General features: G+C 43.6%; 1 protein-coding gene across 2 annotated transcripts in view; it reads left to right on the top strand.

Moving 5' to 3' along the window:
* LOC143940359 (clathrin heavy chain 1-like) overlaps positions 1-20,806 on the top strand; it is a 253,280-nt gene that overhangs the window by 195,716 nt on the left and 36,758 nt on the right. For both annotated transcript variants that reach the window (XM_077461620.1, XM_077461619.1), the window contains exons 14-16: positions 7,647-7,810; positions 10,954-11,079; positions 13,283-13,425. In XM_077461620.1, coding sequence (XP_077317746.1) covers positions 7,647-7,810; positions 10,954-11,079; positions 13,283-13,425 — 433 coding nt within the window. The remainder of the gene's footprint in view (positions 1-7,646; positions 7,811-10,953; positions 11,080-13,282; positions 13,426-20,806) is intronic.

Genomic DNA, 20,806 nt, shown 5'->3' with positions numbered 1-20,806 from the left:
GGACACACATGCTCCCAAAAAGGTGTCAAGATGTGCACCTAGATAGTCTCTCATGGGTGAATCCGTGCAAAACCTCCGCCACAGATATTGCTAGCAGCTCACCTCAACGTGTGGACCCCTGAATTAACAGGTAGGTCTGTAGTGCAGTCCCATACAGGGTAATCAATACAATATCACCTGGTGTGTTCTATTGGTGAAAGGTCCGATATGGTGGAATCGGTCATAAGTCAGGGATGGATGCATACATAACCCCATACCCTCCTATGTTTTCCGCTGAAAAAAGATCTCTGAACCACCCTGTACATGTAAATGAATATAGAGAATGTAGTGCTGTCTGCACTACAATATCGGTCGGCTATAGCTAACTTTATTGGAATAAAAAGAAAAGCACTTAGACACGCCACTTAAACAAAGTTCCAGATAAACAAGCTTTCTGTACAGATAAAACCAAAGATGGCCATGGGTGACCTCACATGACTCCTTACCATACGCATTACATCCCAGGGGTGGGGCTTTGTCAATTGGTATGGAGTCACATTCAACATCCGCCTCTTAAAGCCTATGTTTAATCACCTTGGGAGCAGAAAGCCTCCTTATGTGATATAGCGCCATAGCAACCATATACAATCCCAGCACAACCAGGAAGTATCTGCAGCTTTCAGTGCCACACAATCACATGACTTATGCAAAGATTGTATATGATAACATCTCTGGCAAAGGATTGGTTCAGGATATTAATAAGGTGATCTCAGTATCCTGTATCTCAGAGATATAAGTCTAGAACACTGCATAAATTTATATTTTGACTCGTATATAAAAGAATGAATCTATATAGAATTTAAAAATATGCCAAAACCTATATAAAAAAATGTATATTTTAAAAAAATCCATCCAACAACGTATACTTAACAGCAATAAAATATATAATAAAAAAGTCAACATGATGTATGAACGATCATAAATGGAAAAAATTTAGATCTAAATCAACATTTAAGTCTGCAGGGACTGAGACCTTGGTCTCATAAATCCAGAATGATTCCCTGCAGCTCAACTGTCTAATGAAGTTCCCATCCTCTAATGTTTAACGCTTTCAACGCCTCTAGGGCAGTGATGGCGAATCTTGGCACCCCAGATGTTTTGGAATTACATTTCCCATGATGCTCCACTACACTGCAAAGTGCAGGAGCATCATGAAAAATGTAGTTCCAAAACATCTGGGGTGCCAAGGTTCGCCATCACTGCTCTAGGGTCACGATTATGGAATAGCCTGAAGTGCTTGAAAATATTGTGGGTTTTGAGTCCTTTAATGTTTGCATGTTCCCCTAATCTTACATAGACGGTCTGGAGGTCCTCCCAATATATTGTAGACCGCAGTCGCATTCTAACATGTAAACAACACCTTGCGTCAAACACGTGATAACATTTTGTATCGTTTTTTGGTTGTTGACCTTCAAGTGCCTGCAAGCCGTGCTACGCCCACAGGCATAAGAGCCATTCAAAAAGGGGACCACCTGTTTTCTGAATGCATGGGAGGATCAACCACCCCTGGGGCCAAATGGCCCTGCAGGGAGGGAGCTTTGTTATACATGAATTGAGGTTGTGGTGGTAACACTGGGCCCAAGACCCAATCCTGTTTTAAGTATGGACCAATTTTTTGGGACCATTTTCTACAACAGTCTATATTGTACGTTATAGTCCAGGACCAACTTAAAAAATTATTAGGCGTTTGATTATCTTTATTAACATTGGCAACAAGTGTATTTCTGTCTTCATTTCCCACTCTCTATATCAAGAGTAGCCTTTTTATACCCCTTCTGCTGGAATCTAGATGATAAGACTTGGGATTGGGAGGGACTTTGCAGGCAATTTTGTGCCACGGTGTAAAGCCTGTAGTAAGTAGCCTAGCAAACTCTAATGAAGCATGGATAGCATCATCAGCTCTCCACTGTCTGTTTCAACAGAGTGGCATCACCACAACACAACCCACATTTTTAGAAGTAGAGGTGAGCGATTGTAGCCTTTGTAATTTCTCTCAGCATATGTTTCCCTTCAGACTGTGGTTGATTCAGGTTTTCGTGTCGAATTTCATTCTTTTTATTTTGCCCTTACTGTGGACTACTGCTTAACTTTAGCTTTTACCCTCAATCTCACAGGGGTATTATGTTCACTCTGACTATAGTTACCCTTGTTGCTTTGCATTGCTTGCATGTTTTTAAAATTTCTGATTGAGAGGCTATTAAGGACATAACTTGTGTAAAACTATTTAATAGCCATATTATAGACGCTAGTTATTAAAAATCGAAAATGTGCTGGCATATACAGAGACAGTCAGAAACACTGTGCACTCAACAAAATGAAGAAAATTCTGCTGTACTAAACATAATGCAAACTACATTAAAGCGGTAGTAAACCCGCTGTTTTTTTTTTTTTTTTTGGTTTTTTTTTTTAACCACCTGCAAAGCAAAAGCCATAATGAGCTAGTATGCACCGCATACTAGCTCATTATGAAATACCTTAGAACGAGGCCCCGACATCTGGCCCGATCCACGCCGAGGGAGCTGACATGCTCCCTCTGCGTTTCTTCCGGGTATCGCGGCTCCGGCGCTGTGAGTGGCCAGAGCCGCGATATCGTCGCTCCCGCAAATGCGCGCGGGAGATTACATCCCGGCCGAGTCCGGCCACTGCCGGACTTTCAGCCGAGAATCCCCTTGTGCGCATGCGCTGCTGCAGTCAGCGGCGCATACCGAGGGGAATATCTCCTAAACCGTACAGGTTTAGGAGATATTTTTTTACCTACAGGTAAGCCTTCTTATGGGCTTTCCTGTAGGTAAAAGTAAAAAAAAGAGTATACAACCGCTTTAAGAGAGTGAAAAACGTGTGTGAAAAGTATGAATTAGAAGTCAATTTTAAAATAGGCATAGATGAAAACAGTTCCAATCAAAGTGACATCCACCGCTGTGTAATGAGTTGTGTCAGCTTCTATATTCACCACGTGGACCATCACCAGTAGTTAGATGGACTCTTACCAGAATCTGTGGACTCTGTCTCTGTGCAGATTGGCCTGCAAACAATATCCTAGTTTTTGGTGCTGAAACAGAGATGGTTATATCTGATCCTAACGATACCCCAATTCCTCAGGATTATAATGCATAATACAGTATCTCATAAAAGTGAGTACACCCCTCATGTTTTTGTAAATATTATTTCTTTTCATGTGAGAAAACTGAAGAAATAATGGCTTGTATAACAGTGTCATGTCTAAACCGCTGGCAACAAAAGTGAGTACACCTCTAAGTGAAAATGTCGAAATTGGGCCCAATTAGCCATTTTCCCTTTCCGGTTTCATGTGACTCGTTGGTGTTACAAGGTCTCAGGTGTGACTTGGGAGCAGGTGTGTTTAAATTTTGGTATTATTGCTCATTCTCTTACTCTTCCTCATGGCAAGGAACTCTGAGGATCTGAAAAAAAGAATTATTGTTCTACATAAAGATGGCCTAGGCCAGTGATGGCGAACCTCGGCACCCCAGATGTTTTGGAACTACATTTCCCATGATGCTCAACTACACTGCAGAGTGCTAGAGCATCATGGGAAATGTAGTTCCAAAACATCTGGGGTGCCAAGGTTCGCCATCACTGGCCTAGGCTATAAGATGTTTGCCAAGACCCTGAAACTGAGCTGCAGCATGGTGTCCAAGACCATACAGTGGTATAACAGGACAGGTTCTACTCAAAACAGGCCTCGCCATAGTCGACCAAAGAAGTTGAGTGCACGTGCTCCGCGTCATGTCCAGAGGTTTTCTTTGGGAAATAGACGTTTGAGTGCTGCCAGCATTGCTGCAGAGGTTGGGGGGGTCAGCCTGTCAGTGCTCAGACCATATGCCGCACACTGCATCAAATTGGTCGGCATGGCTGTCATCCCAGAAGGAAGCCTCTTCTAAAGATGATGTACAAGAAAGCTTGCAAACAGTTTGCTGAAGACAAGCAGACTAAGGAGATGGATTACTGGACCCATGTCCTGTGGTCTGATGAGACCTAGATAAACGTATCTTGTTCAGATGGTATCAAGCGTGTGTGGCGGCAACAAGATGAGGAGTACAAAGACAAATGTGTCTTGCATACAGTCAAACATGGCGGTGGGAGTGTCGCGGTCTGACGCTGCATGAATTCTGCTGGCACTGAGGAGCTACAGTTCATTGTGGGAACCATGAATGCCAACATGTACTGTGACATACTGAAGCAGAGCATGATCCCCTCCCTTCAGAAACTGGGCCGCAGGGCAGTATACCAACATAGTGACCCCAAACACACCTCCAAGACAACCACTGCCTTGCTAAAGAAGCTGAGGGTAAAGGTGATGGACTTGCCAAGCATGCCTCCAGACCTAAACCCTTTTGAGCATCTGTCTGGCATCCTCAAACGGAAGGTGGAGGAGCGCAAGGTCTCTAACATCCACCAGCTCAGTGATGTCGTCATGGAGGCGTAGAAGAGGACTCCAGTGGTAACCTGTGAAGCTCGGGTGAACTCCATGCCCAGGAGAGGCAGTGCCGAAAAATAATGGTGGTCACACACAATATTGATACTTTGGGCCCAATTTGGACATTTTCACTTAGGGTTGTACTCACTTTTGTTCCCAGCGGTTTAGACATTAACGGCTGTGTGTTAGGTTATTTTGAGGGGACAGCAAATTTGCACTGTTATGCAAGCTGTACACTCACAAAGTTTTCAAATTAGTAATTTTTCTTCATATATTTTGGCCAAATTTATACCACTATGGTAAAAATAACCCAAATTGGTGTATATTATTTGATCTTTGTGAAAGTTATAGAGTCCACAAGCTGTGGTGCCAATCTCTGAAAATTGATCACACCTGAAATACTGATGGCCTATCTAATTTTTTGAGACCCTAACAAGCCAGGAAAGTACAAATACCCTCCAAATGACCCCATTTTGGAAAGTAGACATTGCAAGGTGTTTAGTAAGAGGCATGGTGAGTTTTTTGAAGTTGTAATTTTTTCCCACAATTCTTTGCAAAATCAAGATTTTTTTATTTTTTTCAAAAATTGTTATATTCGCAGGTTATTTCTCACACACCATATGCATACCACAAATTACACCCCAAAACACATTCTACTACTGCTCCTGAGTATGGAGATACCACATGTGTCAGACTTTTACATGGCGTGGCCACATACAGAGGCCCAACATGCAGGGAGCGCCATCAGGCGTTCTTGGAGCGTAAATTACACATATCATTTCTTGACTACCTCTTAAATTTTTGAAGGCCCTGGAGAACCAGGACAATGGAAACGCCCCAAATATGACCCCATTTTGGAAAGAAAACAACTCAATGTATAATCTGAGGCATGTCGATAGTATGGATGGGTATGCAGAGTATGGATGGGTGAGCATGTGTGGCTGAGTATGCAGAGTATGTCTGGGTTTGGATGGATCTGTCACTAAGCAGCGCTGTGGGCACTACACATGCAGCCCACAGCACTGCTGCCACCGATCTCTCCCCTCTCCGCTCACACTGGGCGGAGAGGGGAGGGAGGGACCGGAAATCACACCGTTCACCGTGATCTGTGATGTCCAGAGGACCCAGCGGTCACGGAAGTTCTCAGGTGCGCGCCAGAGTGGAATTCTGGGAGGACGTCATAGTATGTCCTCCCGGGGTTAAGCAACCGCCCTGTAGCCGTCATTCGGCTATGGGCCGGTTGCTAAGTGGTTAAAAAGGGATCAAAGTCTTTACCAAGTAACTATATAGACCTGTTTGTTTAAGGTCTATAGTTGGAAAGATACTGGAGAATTTAATAAAATACCATATCGATCAGTTCTTGCTTGAAAAAAATATTTTAAGCAACCGACAGCATGGATTCATGAAAGACAGATGTTATCAAACCGGATTTCTTCTTTTGAAGAGGTACGTAAAACCTAGGACAGAGAGGGATGGCTGTGGACGTGGTATTCTTGGACTTTGCAAAAGCATTTGACACAGTTCCCCATACTCAACAAATGTGTAATATGAAGTCTACAGGCTTGGAAAGAACAGTTTATAAATGGATAGAAAACTGACTGAATTCAGAGAGAAGTGGTTAATGATTGTTACTCTGAATGGTCTAAGGTTATCAGTGGTATACCCCAAGGTTCAGTGTTGGGACCCTTACTTTTTAATACCTTTTATAAATGAGATAGGGTCTGGGTTTAAAGTACCATTTCTGTCTTTTCAGATGACACCAAGCTATGCAGTGGAATAACGTCCTTACAGGATGTCTCCAATTTACAAGCTGATCTTAATGCACTGTTTAATTGGGCAACTGTGTGGCAAATGGGGTTTAATGATGATAAATGTGAAGTTATGCACTTGGGGGGCTAAGAATATGCGGGCAAGCAAATTCCTTTCTTCTGTTGAGAGGTATTGACTCCAGAGAGTGAGATATCATTTTGCCCCTGCACAAATCATTAGTAAGACCTCATCTGGAATATGCATTTCAGTTTTGGACACCAGTTCTCAAAAAGGATATCATGGAACCGGGGGGGGAAAGTGCAGAGAAGGGCAGCCAAACTGGTATTAGGCACGGAGGTGCTCCGCTTTGAGGAAAGATTAGAGGAAATGAATTTTATTCTCTTGAGTAGAGGCGATTAAGGGAGATATGACCAACATGTCCAAATGCATAAGTGGTCCATGTAGTGTTGAGTTACTTGGTGTTGAGTTATTCACTTTATCACAGATGACAAGGGGGCACTCTTTATGTCTAGAGTAAAAGGTTTCATCTCCAAATACGGAACGGTTTCTTCAAGAACTGTTAAAATGTGGTTGCAGACACATGCCAGTGTGTCTATACACACCGGTGGTTCTGGCAAGCTCAGTAGATTGCTTTTTAAAAGGCCTGGATTCTTTTCTAAATGTACAAAATATTACTGGATATGAAGATTCATAGGTAAAGTTGATCCAGGGAATATCCGATTGCCTCTGGGGGGGTGGGGGGATCAGGAAGGAATTTATTCCCCTGCTGGAGCAAATTGGATCATGTTGTGCTGGGGTTTTTTGGCCTTCCCCTGGATCAACTGTGGGTATAGGATTGTGTATATGGAATTGTATGTTTTTGATTTGTTTTTTATTGGTTGAACTAGATGGACTTGTGTTTTTTTTTTTTTTTTTTAACCTGACTAACTATGTAACTATATGAAGAAAGAGGATGTGTCTTATTTTCAGAATAACAGAGCAAAATAGAAGTCTAAGGACTCTTTGGTTTCTTATATCAAACATTATTCTTCAGCTGAAAGCCTGAAAAAGTAATTGTTTTGGGGGGGGGGGTTTCACCATAATTTTCCTACAGCATTAGGAAATCGGAAGTGAAACTATTGTTTTGAATTTGCGTTGCTCTATATTTGAGGACATATTTTGTTTACCTCCTTGTGGGGTTAAACCGGCGATTGATGTGTGTTCATCTCCTTTTGCTTTAGAGCAAACTTAGTTTAGTTCATATTAAAAAGGTCTCCTTAAACACATTGTTAATTTATAGAATAAAATGCAGTTTGATTCCTGAGTGACAACATTAGTTTGAATAGTGCAAAGAATATGTGCATATTTTACTGTCCATAAGTGGTGATTGTGGAGATACTTACAAATGTCCCTTTTCTTTTAGGGCTTTTCTACTTTCTGGGATCTATTGTCAATTTCAGCCAAGATCCTGATGTGCACTTCAAGTACATCCAGGCAGCCTGTAAGACTGGACAAATCAAGGAGGTTGAGCGGATATGTAGAGAAAGCAATTGTTACAACCCTGAACGTGTCAAAAACTTTTTGAAGGTACATACTCCTCTGAGTTCAGTTCCTTCTGCATAAAGTATTATCATTCTTGCATACTGTAAACATACTGTAACCTTTAGTTGCCCGTAAAGAGTTGGGTAGAGATGCTTTGCAGTTAGCTATATTTATGTTGCCAAACAATACCATACAATGTATTGCTGCAGTTACCAACCCCAACTGATACACACAACTATAAGTGTGTGTGACTGTCAGCAGTGTGTAGAGGTGGGTTGATAACCTAGCATCCCCATTACTGGTCTCGGAACAGCTTTACAACAGGATCCTGTCAGGATTCTTTTATAGAGTCTGTGCTTGCATATGTGCCAGATGATGCATAAAATGGGAACTGTCACCTGGTCCTACTAATCAGGGTATCTGCAAATGGCTGGATCTCTGAACCATTTCTCCTTTTCATAAGGATAGGCCAGGGATGTCCATTATTCCAATTTCTATATGCTCTGACTGCTGAAGCAATGGCGATATCCTGGCTAATTCCTCCATTTGGGTTCTACAATTGGGCCTGATTTTCACTAATGGAATGTATGCTGATGATATGCCCCTTTTATCTGAAGGATCCTGGTCCCTCGCTACAGACCACCTTGCAAACTATTGAGCAATTTGGGGAATACTCCAGTCTAAAAATTGTTTGGGACAAGTCCCAAGTGCTTCCCATTGGCACTGTAGAACAAGTATATCTTCCCTTGGCCACCATTAAGCAGTTTTAAACCTAAAGCCTTTGTTACCCTTAAAAAATAAAAAATATGATTCTGTTTCTAAAGCATGAATAACAGCACAGTGCTTGTGCTGTGTAATTTGGCCCTTTGTATCATCTAAAATACCTGGTTGATCCTGCCTGGTGCTGCCCTCTCCTCTGTAAACTGACCATGGTTATCATGGCTGCTGAGCCCTTACACCTTGGTCCGTTTACGTGCCTCTGTCATCCACTGGGTCTCCTCAGTCGGCTCTCTCCTCCTCCCTGACATCAGCTCGTGCCAGTACCTTTTGTAATTTTCAGGCAAACCCCAATGTTCGATAATGCTATGTGCCCCAGTGTGTGTGCTTTATTTAAAAAAAAATTCAGTTTTGTACCGGTGCGGCTCTTGTTCTGGGATGCCGTCATATGATGGTATCCCAGAACAGACGCTTTCACATGCCGCAGCATGGCAATCACAGCCGTGCCGTGTTGCTAGGACACGGCATGACCCTGATCTCTGTAAGGAGTCACGTCCGCGTCATAGAAAACATCTACACATGTAATCGGGGCACTGATCATCAGTGCCCACCAGTGCCAGCAATCAGTGCCAGTTAGTGATTACAGTCCATGCTGGCTATTAGGCGATGAATCCTGCCTATCGGTGCTGCCCATCACTGCTGTCCATCTGTGCCCATCAGTGCCGCCTATCCGTGCTCATCAGTGCCCATAAGTGCGTCATATTGGTGCCTCCTCATCTGTGCCCCTGCCTCGTCAGTTCCTATAAGTGCCACTTTATCAATGCCGCCTCATCAGGAGAAAAATTCATTACAAAATTTACTGACAGAAACTAAGTAAAAAATGTTTTCACTAGGTTAAAGAGCAAGTAACAAAATCATTTGTTTTTTTTTTTTTAGATTTACAAACACTTAAGCTTGTTAACACATTTGGGCATATGCATTACCAGATTACCCTCATATCTCCTTAAATATCGAACCGCTATATACCAGGGTCAATGCTAAGACCCAGGTATTGGGCAAACCTCCGCTGTCTGTCATGGGCAGAGTTAACCTAATAAAAATTGCTTTTTTGCCCAACATCCCATATCTCCTGTGGCATTCCTCTGAGTACCTTCCGATACTTTAAACTCATGGATTCGATCATTAATTAATTTGTCTGTGGAAATGGTAGACGCAGGGTCTGTTGGTGCACCTTAAAAAATCCAGTCAGCCTGGGAGGCATGGCCCTACCTGACTTTAATTTGTGATATCTTGCTGCTCAACTTTCTGACCTTTGTCGCATAGGCAAATCTGACAAACAACGTTGCCAAACCTTACAGTGGTTGTAAAGCTCAGACATGAAATATGAGCAAAGTATATACTTCTATAATGTGTACTTGTCTCAATCCAGAGAACGAAGTGTAATTTCTCTCTGCTGCCCTGTTCTTCTATCAGCATGAATCAATTCTGACATGTTTCCTGACACCATGAAAAATAAGGGGACATGGAGGAACCTCCAGCACACAGTCTGTGATTGACAGCTTCGTAGGGCCTGTCTGACCCCTATTGGCTTGTCCCCACCTATCCCCCAACCACAACCTGTTATGCCCAATGTGCTCACTCGCTCCAGCCACATTCTTTAATTTACTGTAGACCTGCCCTATTATTCAAGGATTCTGTGAAGTTGTGGAGTTGCTTCATTAGACAATGGGCTTCCCATTAACTCTATACCCTAAGTAATGCCTGTTTGGGTTATATCCAAACCCCATTGCAGAAAATATATAACGAAGCATTTCTTGTTGTACGAGGATGGATGCATGCAAGCTCTACCCTTCTCTATGAAAAGCTTATTTACAACCACAGGAGTTGACCATCTAAATACAATACAAACTGGGATCTCTGGTTGCTACATGTGGGTGACTTTTTTATCATACCTACCTCCCTAACCAACACTATTATTATTATTATTATTATTATTATTATTATTAATTTTTTTTTTTTTATTATTACCTGAGATCATAGAGGTCGTACTTTGAGGCACTCCCACACACCTTGTGAGGAAAAGTAACCTCACGCAGCTGGCATTTGACATAGCATGGAGTCTCTCTTACCTAACCAACACTTTTAACAAAGGCTGATTCTCTTTATATTGCTACCTGGTTATTCAAGTACTGTGTTTTTTCTGGGTTTTTTTTTTGCCTCATGAGATGTAATACTGTCATATTATAGCCACACTTTATGTGCACTAACTCTTAATTGTGATAATCACTACTGCTTGGAGCTCTGTATATGCCGGTGAGTCTTTCTAAACTACACGTCAGATTATTATGTACATCTTGTTATGCTTCTATTTCAATAAAGCACTTTTTTTTTCTTTTTTTATGTAAAAAGTAACTGTTACTGTGTTAAGTACGTCTTGGTAATGCGTTTTTTTTTCCCCATTATGTTTTTAGGAGGCCAAACTTACCGACCAGCTTCCATTAATTATTGTTTGTGACCGATTTGACTTTGTCCATGATTTAGTGTTGTACCTGTATCGCAATAACCTCCAGAAGTACATTGAAATCTATGTGCAAAAGGTAAATCACTTAAGGATTAGCCACTTATGATAGTCCTAAATGGCCTAGTTTTAATGCATGATATGATGATTTGTGGTCTCAATATCCAGTGATCAGCTTATGACAATAACAGCATTCCTTGTCGCACGTGGAGCCTTTTAAATTCACCAGATAGCAACTGGGTCAATCCGTCCCTCTTCATAGACTATTCACATGAGATGTTGTGACAGGTCTTAGTGCTATGTACAACAAGCAGGTGACTTTTTTTCAGCTCTAAGTGCCTCTATTGCTAGATTTTCATTCGTATTTCACAGGTTTTGCATCTCTATTTATGGGACTACAAAACTTGCTTCAAACCGATCAAATGAAGGTGAAATGGAGGTTAACTCCAGGCCCTATGCACATTAATGAATCCTAAATTCTTAAAGGCACCTCAAACTGATGTGAAACCAATTTCTATAAAGATCAACACAAACCCTACGACCCCTTTCACACTGGGGCGTTTTTCATGCGCTTTAGCGTTAAAAAAGCGCCTGAAAGAAGCCGCAACTGCAATCCCAATGTAAAAGCCATAGCGCTTTCACACCGAGATTTCTTTCACACTGGGGCGTTTTTCAGGTGCTTTAGCATTAAAAAAAAAGCGCCTAAAAGAAGCTGCAACTGCAATCCCAATGTAAAAGCCCGAGTGCTTTCACACTGAGGCGCTGCGCTGGCAGAGCGTCAAAAAAAGTCCTGCAACCAGCTTCTTTGCAGCGCTTTTGGAGCGGTGAATACAACACTCCTAAAGCGCCCCTTCCCATTGAAATCAATGGGAAGCGCCTGTAAAACGCCTGAAAAACGCTATTGGCAGCAGCGTTTTGTGGGCGCTTTTAACCCTTTATTTGGCCACTAGCAGGGGTTAAAAGCTCCCCAATAATGCTCGAAAAATGCTGGTAAAGTTCTGCTAGTTTAAGCGGTGCTTTACAAGCGTTTTTCGGGCGCTGACATTGTGAAAGGGCTCTTAAAGCACTTGGGCTTTCACATTGGGACTGCAGATGAGGCTTCTTTCAAGCGCTTTACAGGCGCTTTTTTTAACGCTAAAGCGCCTGAAAAACGCCCCAGTGTGAAAGGAGTCTAAAGCCCATCAACAGGAGTCAACCGATTTTTCTTTTTTGGCAGGCTTTACTGCAAGCTAAGTTGAAAGCATAACTAGATTAGCCTCTGTTTAATCTGCAGTTGCCATGGTGCTGCACATGTGACTTAACAGTTTTATTTGAGAGCTAACATAAGCACATTAATAACTTATTCACACATTCCTTGACACAAAACTAACGTTCCACTGTAAGAAATGGTAAGTAGACAGACTTTCATTGCAGAAAACACATGCACGGTCTCTCTTGTAATAAAATGCCCTTACCCTCCTCCTCATTGTCTTCTCCAGCACTGTTATCTGAGCTGTGCATGCTCAGCTTACAGTGCCAGATTGGTCTCTGAGTGCTGGCATGACAAGCTCCTGCTCGTGCAGGAATGGTGACATCCCCGGCTGGCCAATGAAGAGGCCCCAAAGATCGTCACTCAGAAGAAAATGCCTGCGAGGGACCGTTGGACAGGTAAGTATTCACTGTTTTAGTAAAGCTTTAAACTCCCCATAACCCCCCCCCCCCAAAAAAAGAATGTTGGGAAATTTTGAAAAATGTGCCCCAGGCGCTTTCCATAATGTACTAATACACAATGCATATTGACACATTATGGCAGACTTACCTGGCAAGTGAATACCTCCAACTCTGTGCAGCCAGCGCTCTTGTAGGTCATGGGTACTTTTTATCCTCTCCCAGTCTTCCTTCTGGGGTTCTTACTTTTTGACCGCTGAATTGAGCAGACTGCATTGGCGTTACTCCTGCACATGCATACGTGAATCACCACATCATAGCAAACAGTCATGCTGTAAATGTATGCTGAGCTGCGCATGCACAACTCAGTGTTTGCAAACTCTGACCAGTAGGAATTAAGGGTCCCTTCTGTCATAAAAATTCTACCTGGCAGTTTAGCTTTTTAGTTAAATCTAACTTAAAATTAGTGGGTTTACTTCTGTTTTAGCAAAGAAGTTAAATTAACCTGACAAAAAAGTGACAAGAAATGTACTTGTTGATGTTTGAGTTCTTATTTATCCTAAATAAATGTATTACTGCTAGACTGCAGCACCCTTTGAATACCTTCTCATTAGATGCATTGTCTTCATACCTAGGTGAACCCCAGCCGTATTCCAGCAGTAGTGGGAGGATTGCTTGATGTGGACTGTTCAGAAGATGTCATTAAGAACCTCATCATGGTTGTTCATGGCCAGTTTTCAACAGATGAGCTTGTGGCAGAAGTGGAAAAAAGAAATAGGTCAGTAGGTAAAAAGTGTTTGAGTTTGATGAAAATTCATTTTTTTTTTTTTTTAGTCATACAGTACAGCCCTTATATAACCCCTCCCATTTCAAGCTAGCCTCAGATTTTTGCTAGTGTATTTGGTTGATGGACCTCTTTTCTCTCTACTGTGACATACTTACCTTTTTCCTATGGAGGTTTTCTTTGTCAAGTTCCCTGGGTGCACTAGAAGCCACTGTGACTCCTGCAGCTTCCAGATTATTATTTTTTTTCCATAAATATTTTATTCAAAATAGCAAGGTAAATATACAGAACAAGAAAAGTAATCACAAACCAGCCAACATTCAGGACGACAATATACTGGTATAATTTAAAAGGGTACAACATGGTGGTGTAAATCAAAGTACAGGAACAAGCTAGGACATTCAAAGAGGGCGTCGGAGGGCAGAGGGCAATATTTTCACTTTGCGCCTTCCCCCAAAGTCCATCCCTGACAAATCAGGTGGAGAGGGGGGAACATGGAGCCGTTCCTGCACAAAGACCAGGGTGCATTGTATCCCCCCTAAGGCATATTTGGTGCCAGGCATGAGGTGTCATAACTTGAGTTGAAAAGTCCAGGCTCGACTGGTCAATATCGGGAGATGAAGGTACAGTACCAGAAGAAAGTGTGATAGAGGAGAAAAAGAGGGCGGGGGGAGAAAGAAGAGGGTAAGAGAGCAAAATTAGAGATAGGAATGGGGGAAGGGGGAGTTAGGCTCTAAAGTAGGGAGAGACGAGGAATAAGCAGAGGTGTTGGTACAGAGGGGGGAGGAAGGGAGGGGAGACAGAGGGGGTGGGGGGTACACTGGTAGAGCATTCAGGGAAGGGAGCCATGGGGTCCGTGCCTACGCCCCACCACCCAGGGTAGCCTGTAGCCTGACGCGGGCTACGAAAAATGACCTTGTTGGAGATAGTGACGGTATTTGTCAGTGGTAATTAAATGATTCCAACAAGCCCATGTAGTTGGGAATTTGTGCATTCTATCTTGCGAGATATGGATTAACTCCTCCATATCCCTAATCTTGGAGATTCTTGCAAACCATTCCCTGATTGTTGGAGCGCATTAGGACTGCCAGCGCTTGGGGATACAGAGCCTCGCTGCATTGACCATGTGCATGGCCAGAGATTTGTAGTAGTTCCTTTAGATAAGAATGTATGATGGAGAAGGAATTGGGCTGGGGAGAAATCCAAGGTGAATATAGTGATATGCGTGATGAGACCATGGACTTCCCTCCAAAAAGGTTGGAGGTTCTCATAGTCCCGCCACACATGAAGCATAGTGCCCACCCCCGACCCGCATCGCCAGCCGATATTGGGGATGGCAGGCGAGAATTTATAGAGGCGTGACGGGGTCCTATACCATCTTGTGATCACTTTGTATCCATTCTCTTGGATAGCAACATTTAGTGAGCCCTTATGTGCGTACTCGTGTATTGTGTTCCAGTCTTCTGTTGTGAAGGATACCTGTAGGTCTCTGTTCCAGGCCGCTTGTGAGGGCACTGGGTTTGAGGCTGGACTATCCGAGAGGAGTGTGTAGAACAGCGAAATGATGCGTCTCTGTGGGGTTTTGAGATAACAGAGCAATTCAAAGGGGTAAGTTGTCTCGTCCAGTTCACTAACTGGGTAGAGGTTTCTAAAAAATGGCGGATTTGCCTGTAGGTCCAAAAGGAAAATGAGGCAGTTTTATTGATCGATCTGAGCTTATCTAGGGTGAGGGGCTTCTTATCGGAATAAAACTGAAGGGCTAATATGTCGTCAAAGGGCCATTTGGTTTGCAGGAAGTTTTCAGATTAGCCTGGAGGGAAATCAGGGTTCCCTCTAAATGTAGTTAGGGGGCCCGGGGTAGGGGCAAGGGCCACGCCCTTTGAGGCTTTATTAAACGCTAAGAGAGGGGTGAATGAGGGGGTGGGTCATCAGGGGTTGCGGCCAGTTTTTTGGTGGCAACCAGGGGAGAAGGTGCAAGGGTTGCTGCGAAAATGCTTTCTCAAGGGATACCCAGGCCTTTTTCGAGGCATGGATATGCCAATCTGCTATATCCTCGTGAGGTGACAGGCAGTATAATATTAATGCAGGTCCGGCAATCCAATACCACTCCTAGATTTGGGCAGCGTGAGGAGCGAATACTTAATGCGAGGAGGAGAGTCTCTCCAAAGAAAATCGGAGCACGTCTTCCAATAAGAAGAAAAGAAGCTTGGCGGCAAGAGTATCGGAACTGCTTGTAGCAGGTATAATAAGCGTGGTAGTATAATCATCTTAATCAAGGCTAAGCACCCGAACCAAGATACGTTCAGGCCCCTCCATACTCTAAGAGGTTTCTGTGCCTTGAGTAAGGCTATGTGGTGATTCATGTGGAAGAGGTCCGATAGGCTAGTAGGGATTTTGATGCCGAGGTAGGTGATAGCATCTTTCTCCCAGCGAAATGGAAAAACCTCTTGGCAATGAGCAACTTTCTGGGGAGGGAGGGTGATGTTAAGGGCCTGGGATTTTGTATTATTAATTTTGAGATTCGATCGTTTACCAAAGAGGGATAGGCCTTTGAGAAGGTTTGGGAGGGAGGTGCACAGTGATTTTAGAGAGAGCAGGATGTCGTCCGCAAATGCCGCAACCTTATACTCTTGTCCTTTAACGGTTATCCCCTGGATGTCTTGGTTGGCCCCAAGTATGTTGAGGATGGGTTCCAGGGATAGTACATAGATTAGGGGTGAGAGCGGGCATCCCTGGCGCGTGCCATTGCTGATAGGGAAGGCGTCCGACAGGAGACCATTGACTTTTACTGCTGCAGGGGGGCTGGTATATAAGGCCATTATGAATGATAGCATGCGTCCTTCAAGGCCAATAGCCGTAGAAATTTGCTCATGTAGTCCCAAGCCACCCTCGCGAATGCCTTCTCAGCATCTAGTGAAAGGAGGAAACCTTGTTTTCTAGAGGATGTAAGCCAGTGGTGCAGGTTCAGTGTGCGGATGGTGTTGTCCCTGGCCTCCCTGCAAGGGACAAAGCCCACTTGATCCTGGGAGATTAGGTCGGGCACTAGGGGAAGTAGTCTGTTGGCTAGAATCTTTGCAAAAATTATGTCAACATTTAACATGGAGATCGGTCTGTAATTTGCAACTAATGAAGGGTCTTTGCCTTCTTTGGGAACCACAGCAATGTGGGCAACTAACATTTTGTCTGGCCTAATCTGGGGGTCTGCTAGAGCATTTAGGGTGGCTAAGAGTTTAGGGGAAAGGACGTCAGAAAAATATTTATAGTACTGGAGAGTAAAACCGTCTGGGCCCGGGCTTTTACCTGCTTTCATTTGCTTGAGGGCCATCTCTGGTTCTATGGCTATTTGGCTGTCCAGGTCTAGTAAGTGTTTGGGAGACGGGTTTAGGGCTGTATTTAGAAAGAAAGTCTTTGATAAGTTCAGTGCACGGTTCGGGGGCGGTCTGGGTAGTGTGGTTAGTTTGCAGATTGTACAGGTTTGAGTAGAAACGCGCAAATGCTTTGGCGATTTCCTCATTCTTGGCCAGAGGATTCCCCCCCAGGGTTGCGTATGGTGTGAATGGTGGAGGTCAATTTGGACGCTTGTACCGAGCGCGACAGCAGGCGGCCACTCTTGTTGCCATGTTCATAGAAGATCCTCTAGTCAAGGATGTATCGTCTTTTAGTGCGTTTTATCAAGCTCTATCAGAAGAAGAGTGCGAGTGTGTATTAGGTCCTGGAAAGTGGATTGTGCTTGTGTCCGTTTGTGAGTTATTTCCAGGAACCTAACCATTTTAAGGAGCTTGTTAATGGTCTGCTGGTGTTTTCTCTTGGACTTCGCAGCCAGGGCCTTTAGTTTGCTTCTAATTACGCATTTATGCTCCTCCCAGAGGGACATCTGGGAAATCTCCGGGCTGGAATTTTCATTGACGTACTGTTTGATTCCGGTTCTTACAAGGGCGATGGAGGCAGGATCCTTGAGCAAGGAAGGGTTTCCATCAAGGGCCAGATCCCGGCCTTGTCTGCGTTTTTTCAATGGCCTCTTGCTTCCCAATTTTGGTGCGTAGCTTATTCAGGGGGTAACATGGATTAATCCCCCTATCAAGGCACCTCTAATTCCTTGGGATTTAAATTTGGTTTTATCAGCTTTGCTGAATCAGCCATTTGAGCCTTTTATGAGAAATTCCCTTGGTTCTTTTGACAAGAAAGATAATCTTTCTGGTTGCCATTTCTTCTGCTAGAAGAGTATCAGAACTAGCAGCTCTGTCTTGTAAGGAGCCGTGTTTGATCATGCATAAGGATGAGGTAGTTTTATGTCCTCATCCTAAATTACTACCAAAAGTGGTAACAGGTTTTCATTTAAACCAAGATATTATTCTTCCTTCTTTCTCCCTAGAGCCTCAATATACGGAAGAGAAGGCACTACATTCCCTTGATGTAGTAAGATCGATCAGAGTCCATTTAAGGGCGACCGCTCAGGTTCACAAAACGCATGTTTTGCTTGTACTGCCAGTGGGTCCAAAATGTGGACAGGCAGCGTCAAAATCCACTATTTTCCAAATGGATTTGTCAAGTGATTGTTCAAGCTTTAGCTTAAAGAAGAAAATTATTCCTTCTCATGTTAGAGCACACACATCCAGGGCGATTAGTGTCTCTTGGGTGGTGCATTATCAGGCCTCTATGGCTCAGATCTGTAAGGCCGCAACTTGGTCTTCGGTTCATACGTTTATCGGATTTTATCAAATCGATATTAAAGGTCAAGAGGATATTGCCTTTGGGCCCAGTATATTGCAGGCTGCAGTATGAGTCTGCTGGACTCCTTTTTGCCCTACTTTTTTGCTTTGTCTCCCTCCCTTCAGTTGCCATTGCTATGGGACATCCCACATAGTAAGTACTATGGCTCTGTGTCTCCTGTGTAAGAAAAGAAAACAGGATTTTTATAAAAGCTACAAACCTGAGGACTCCCAGTAGTGGGAGGGGTTATATAGGGAGTACACTTCTTGCCTTAGGGCGTGCCAGTGTCAATCACCGATCAGTGGCCCTATAACCCACATAGTAATTACTATGGCTCTGTGTCCCCTGATGTACATCAAAGAAAAGGATTTTACAGGTAAGCTGTTATAAAAATCCTGTTTTTTTTTTTTTTTTTTTGTTTTTTTTTTTTAACTTTGTGGGCTCCTTCATGCAACCTGCAGTTGCTTTTGTGAGAGTCTGCCAAATCAATGCTGTCTGGACTAAACACATGGCCCAAACGTTCAATCCTAACCTGCCTCAGTCCAGTCGGTTAGACTTTTTGCCTATGGCCTTACAGCTTGGTGGACATACTTTTTGATATTTAGGAGCATCTTCTCTCCATCCATATATGCAAGACCCTTTTGGCCTAAATTCTGGTCAGCTGAGCTCCCATGCAAAAATCATGTTGAGTGGTAACCATTTGAAGGCAAAAGCCTGTTTGGTACTTCCTTGGATACATCAAGGGGATTACAGTGGGTAAGCATTCTAACCTTGTGCCTCCAGCAGTAGGATTTCTGTTCATGAGTTCAGAAAGGTTCCTTTCGCTCCTATCAGTCTTCAGTTTCAAATCTTAAGGCAGGAACATACTTTCTTAAGAAGGCATGACCCTCCAAACAAGCCAAGGCTAGTTTCACTGATTCTTCTCAGACATAGGGCCAGCCCCACTGGAGGATTATCTGCCTGCCATCTTGACCTTCTGGTCTCAGAAAATTTTAGATGCCTGGATGCCACAGTGACATTTCCAGGGGATAAAACAGGAGTTTCATACTCTTCCCTCCTCCTCATCTCATCCTTTCAGACTTGCTCTTTTCTCTATTATGATGGGTTTATCTATCTCCTGCTGCTGTTTCGGAGCTCTAGTCTCGGGATGTATTTATCTCCAGAAGAATGCTTTCAAGGCTTTTAACATTTTTATATTGTTTCCAAGCCAGATGGAAAAATTTAGCCCATATTGACTTTAAAGACTCCCAAGTTCATGCAGGTTCAGTAATTTCACATGGAAACTGCCATGTCAGTCGTTGCCTCCCTCTATCCAAGAGATTTCCTGGCTACAATGTACATTACAGGTGCTTACTTGCACTTTCCCATCTTTCCTCTTCGATGCTGTCTGCATCTAGAGGTGGATGATCAGCATTACCAATTTGTCACCTTGTCCTTTGGCCTCTCCACGGTCCCTGAGGTTTTCAACAAGGTACTTGACCTGATTTTATCTCTGCTTCATGCTCAGGGAATGAATGTTCAGGGAATGTTGTGGACATCATAACTGGACCAACTTCTAATACAGGATTAGTGTTCTATCTCTGTCAGCCGATGGCCAACACACTGAAGACCCCGGGGGTCAAGTGACCCCTCCCACTTGGTGAAAATGGGCACAGTTTCAGTGAAATGGTGGGCTTGGCTTAAATGCTGTGGCTCTAAGGGGGTGTGGTTAGCGTCTGAGATGACCGAGGGATGAAGGGAGAAGGAGGGACAGCAGGCCCAGATCCTATACAACAATAGAAATATGTGTATTCTAGAAAGTTTAACAATCAGCAGATAAAGATTCTCCAAGCACCTGGTGATAGCACTTAAATCATCCCAGCACCATGGTTGTTATGGTGTCAGGGATGATTGAAGCGCATTATTTCTATTATTACATTGTAATATAAAATTAAATCAATCAACTCGCCATAATGCAGAATCAGTGGGAGCCCTGAGTGTGTCACCTGCCTCACCGCCTGCCACCAGAGGCCATCGGGCGTCCCCAGCGGAGTCCGCCCTTACCTCAGGCGTCCCCAGCGGAGTCTGCCCTTACCTCAGGCGTCCCTCCTTACACCTGTGTCCCCATCAGCGGAAGAGGGGCCGCCACTGCTGAAAACTCTGCAGGGCTTTCATTGGATCGTCACTGGACCACCAATTGAAGTACTCGGGGCGGATACTAGACACATCCCCGTATAGGTTTTCCTTGACTTGGTACCTCTGCTCTCATGCCCTTGCCTTCAGGGTCCATGGAAAATCCTCACTTTGTGCCTGCATGAGGGTCTTGGACCTAATGGTTGCTTCCTTCAAGGTTGTGCCATATGTCCATATTCATTCCATACTGTTGCAACTCAAAATTCTGGTAGAATAGGACAACCGACTTGGTGCTTGGACTGTCCCATGCGTCTGACTTGCAAGTCAGAGAAGTCCTTACCTACAAAGATGTGGTCAGTTCTCACAACGGATGCCAGCCTGTTGGGCAGGGGCACAGTACAGGATGCCCTCTTGGTGCAGGGAACTTTTTGATCACAGAAAGTTAGCCTTCCCATCATTCTAAAGTTTAGAGCAATTTGGTTGGTCCCCTCAATTGTAAGGGCACTCCAGGATAATCTAGTTGAAGAATGACACAACATGGCCTAAACCCCTC

Source organism: Lithobates pipiens, unplaced genomic scaffold, assembly GCF_037356315.1.
Source record: "Lithobates pipiens isolate NorthernLeopardFrog02 unplaced genomic scaffold, aLitPip1_a1.2 Scaffold_3, whole genome shotgun sequence".
NCBI classification, from domain to species: Eukaryota; Metazoa; Chordata; class Amphibia; order Anura; family Ranidae; genus Lithobates; species Lithobates pipiens.
The sequence above is the reverse complement of the archived record's forward strand: the minus strand, read 5'-3'. Positions and strand labels throughout refer to the sequence as shown.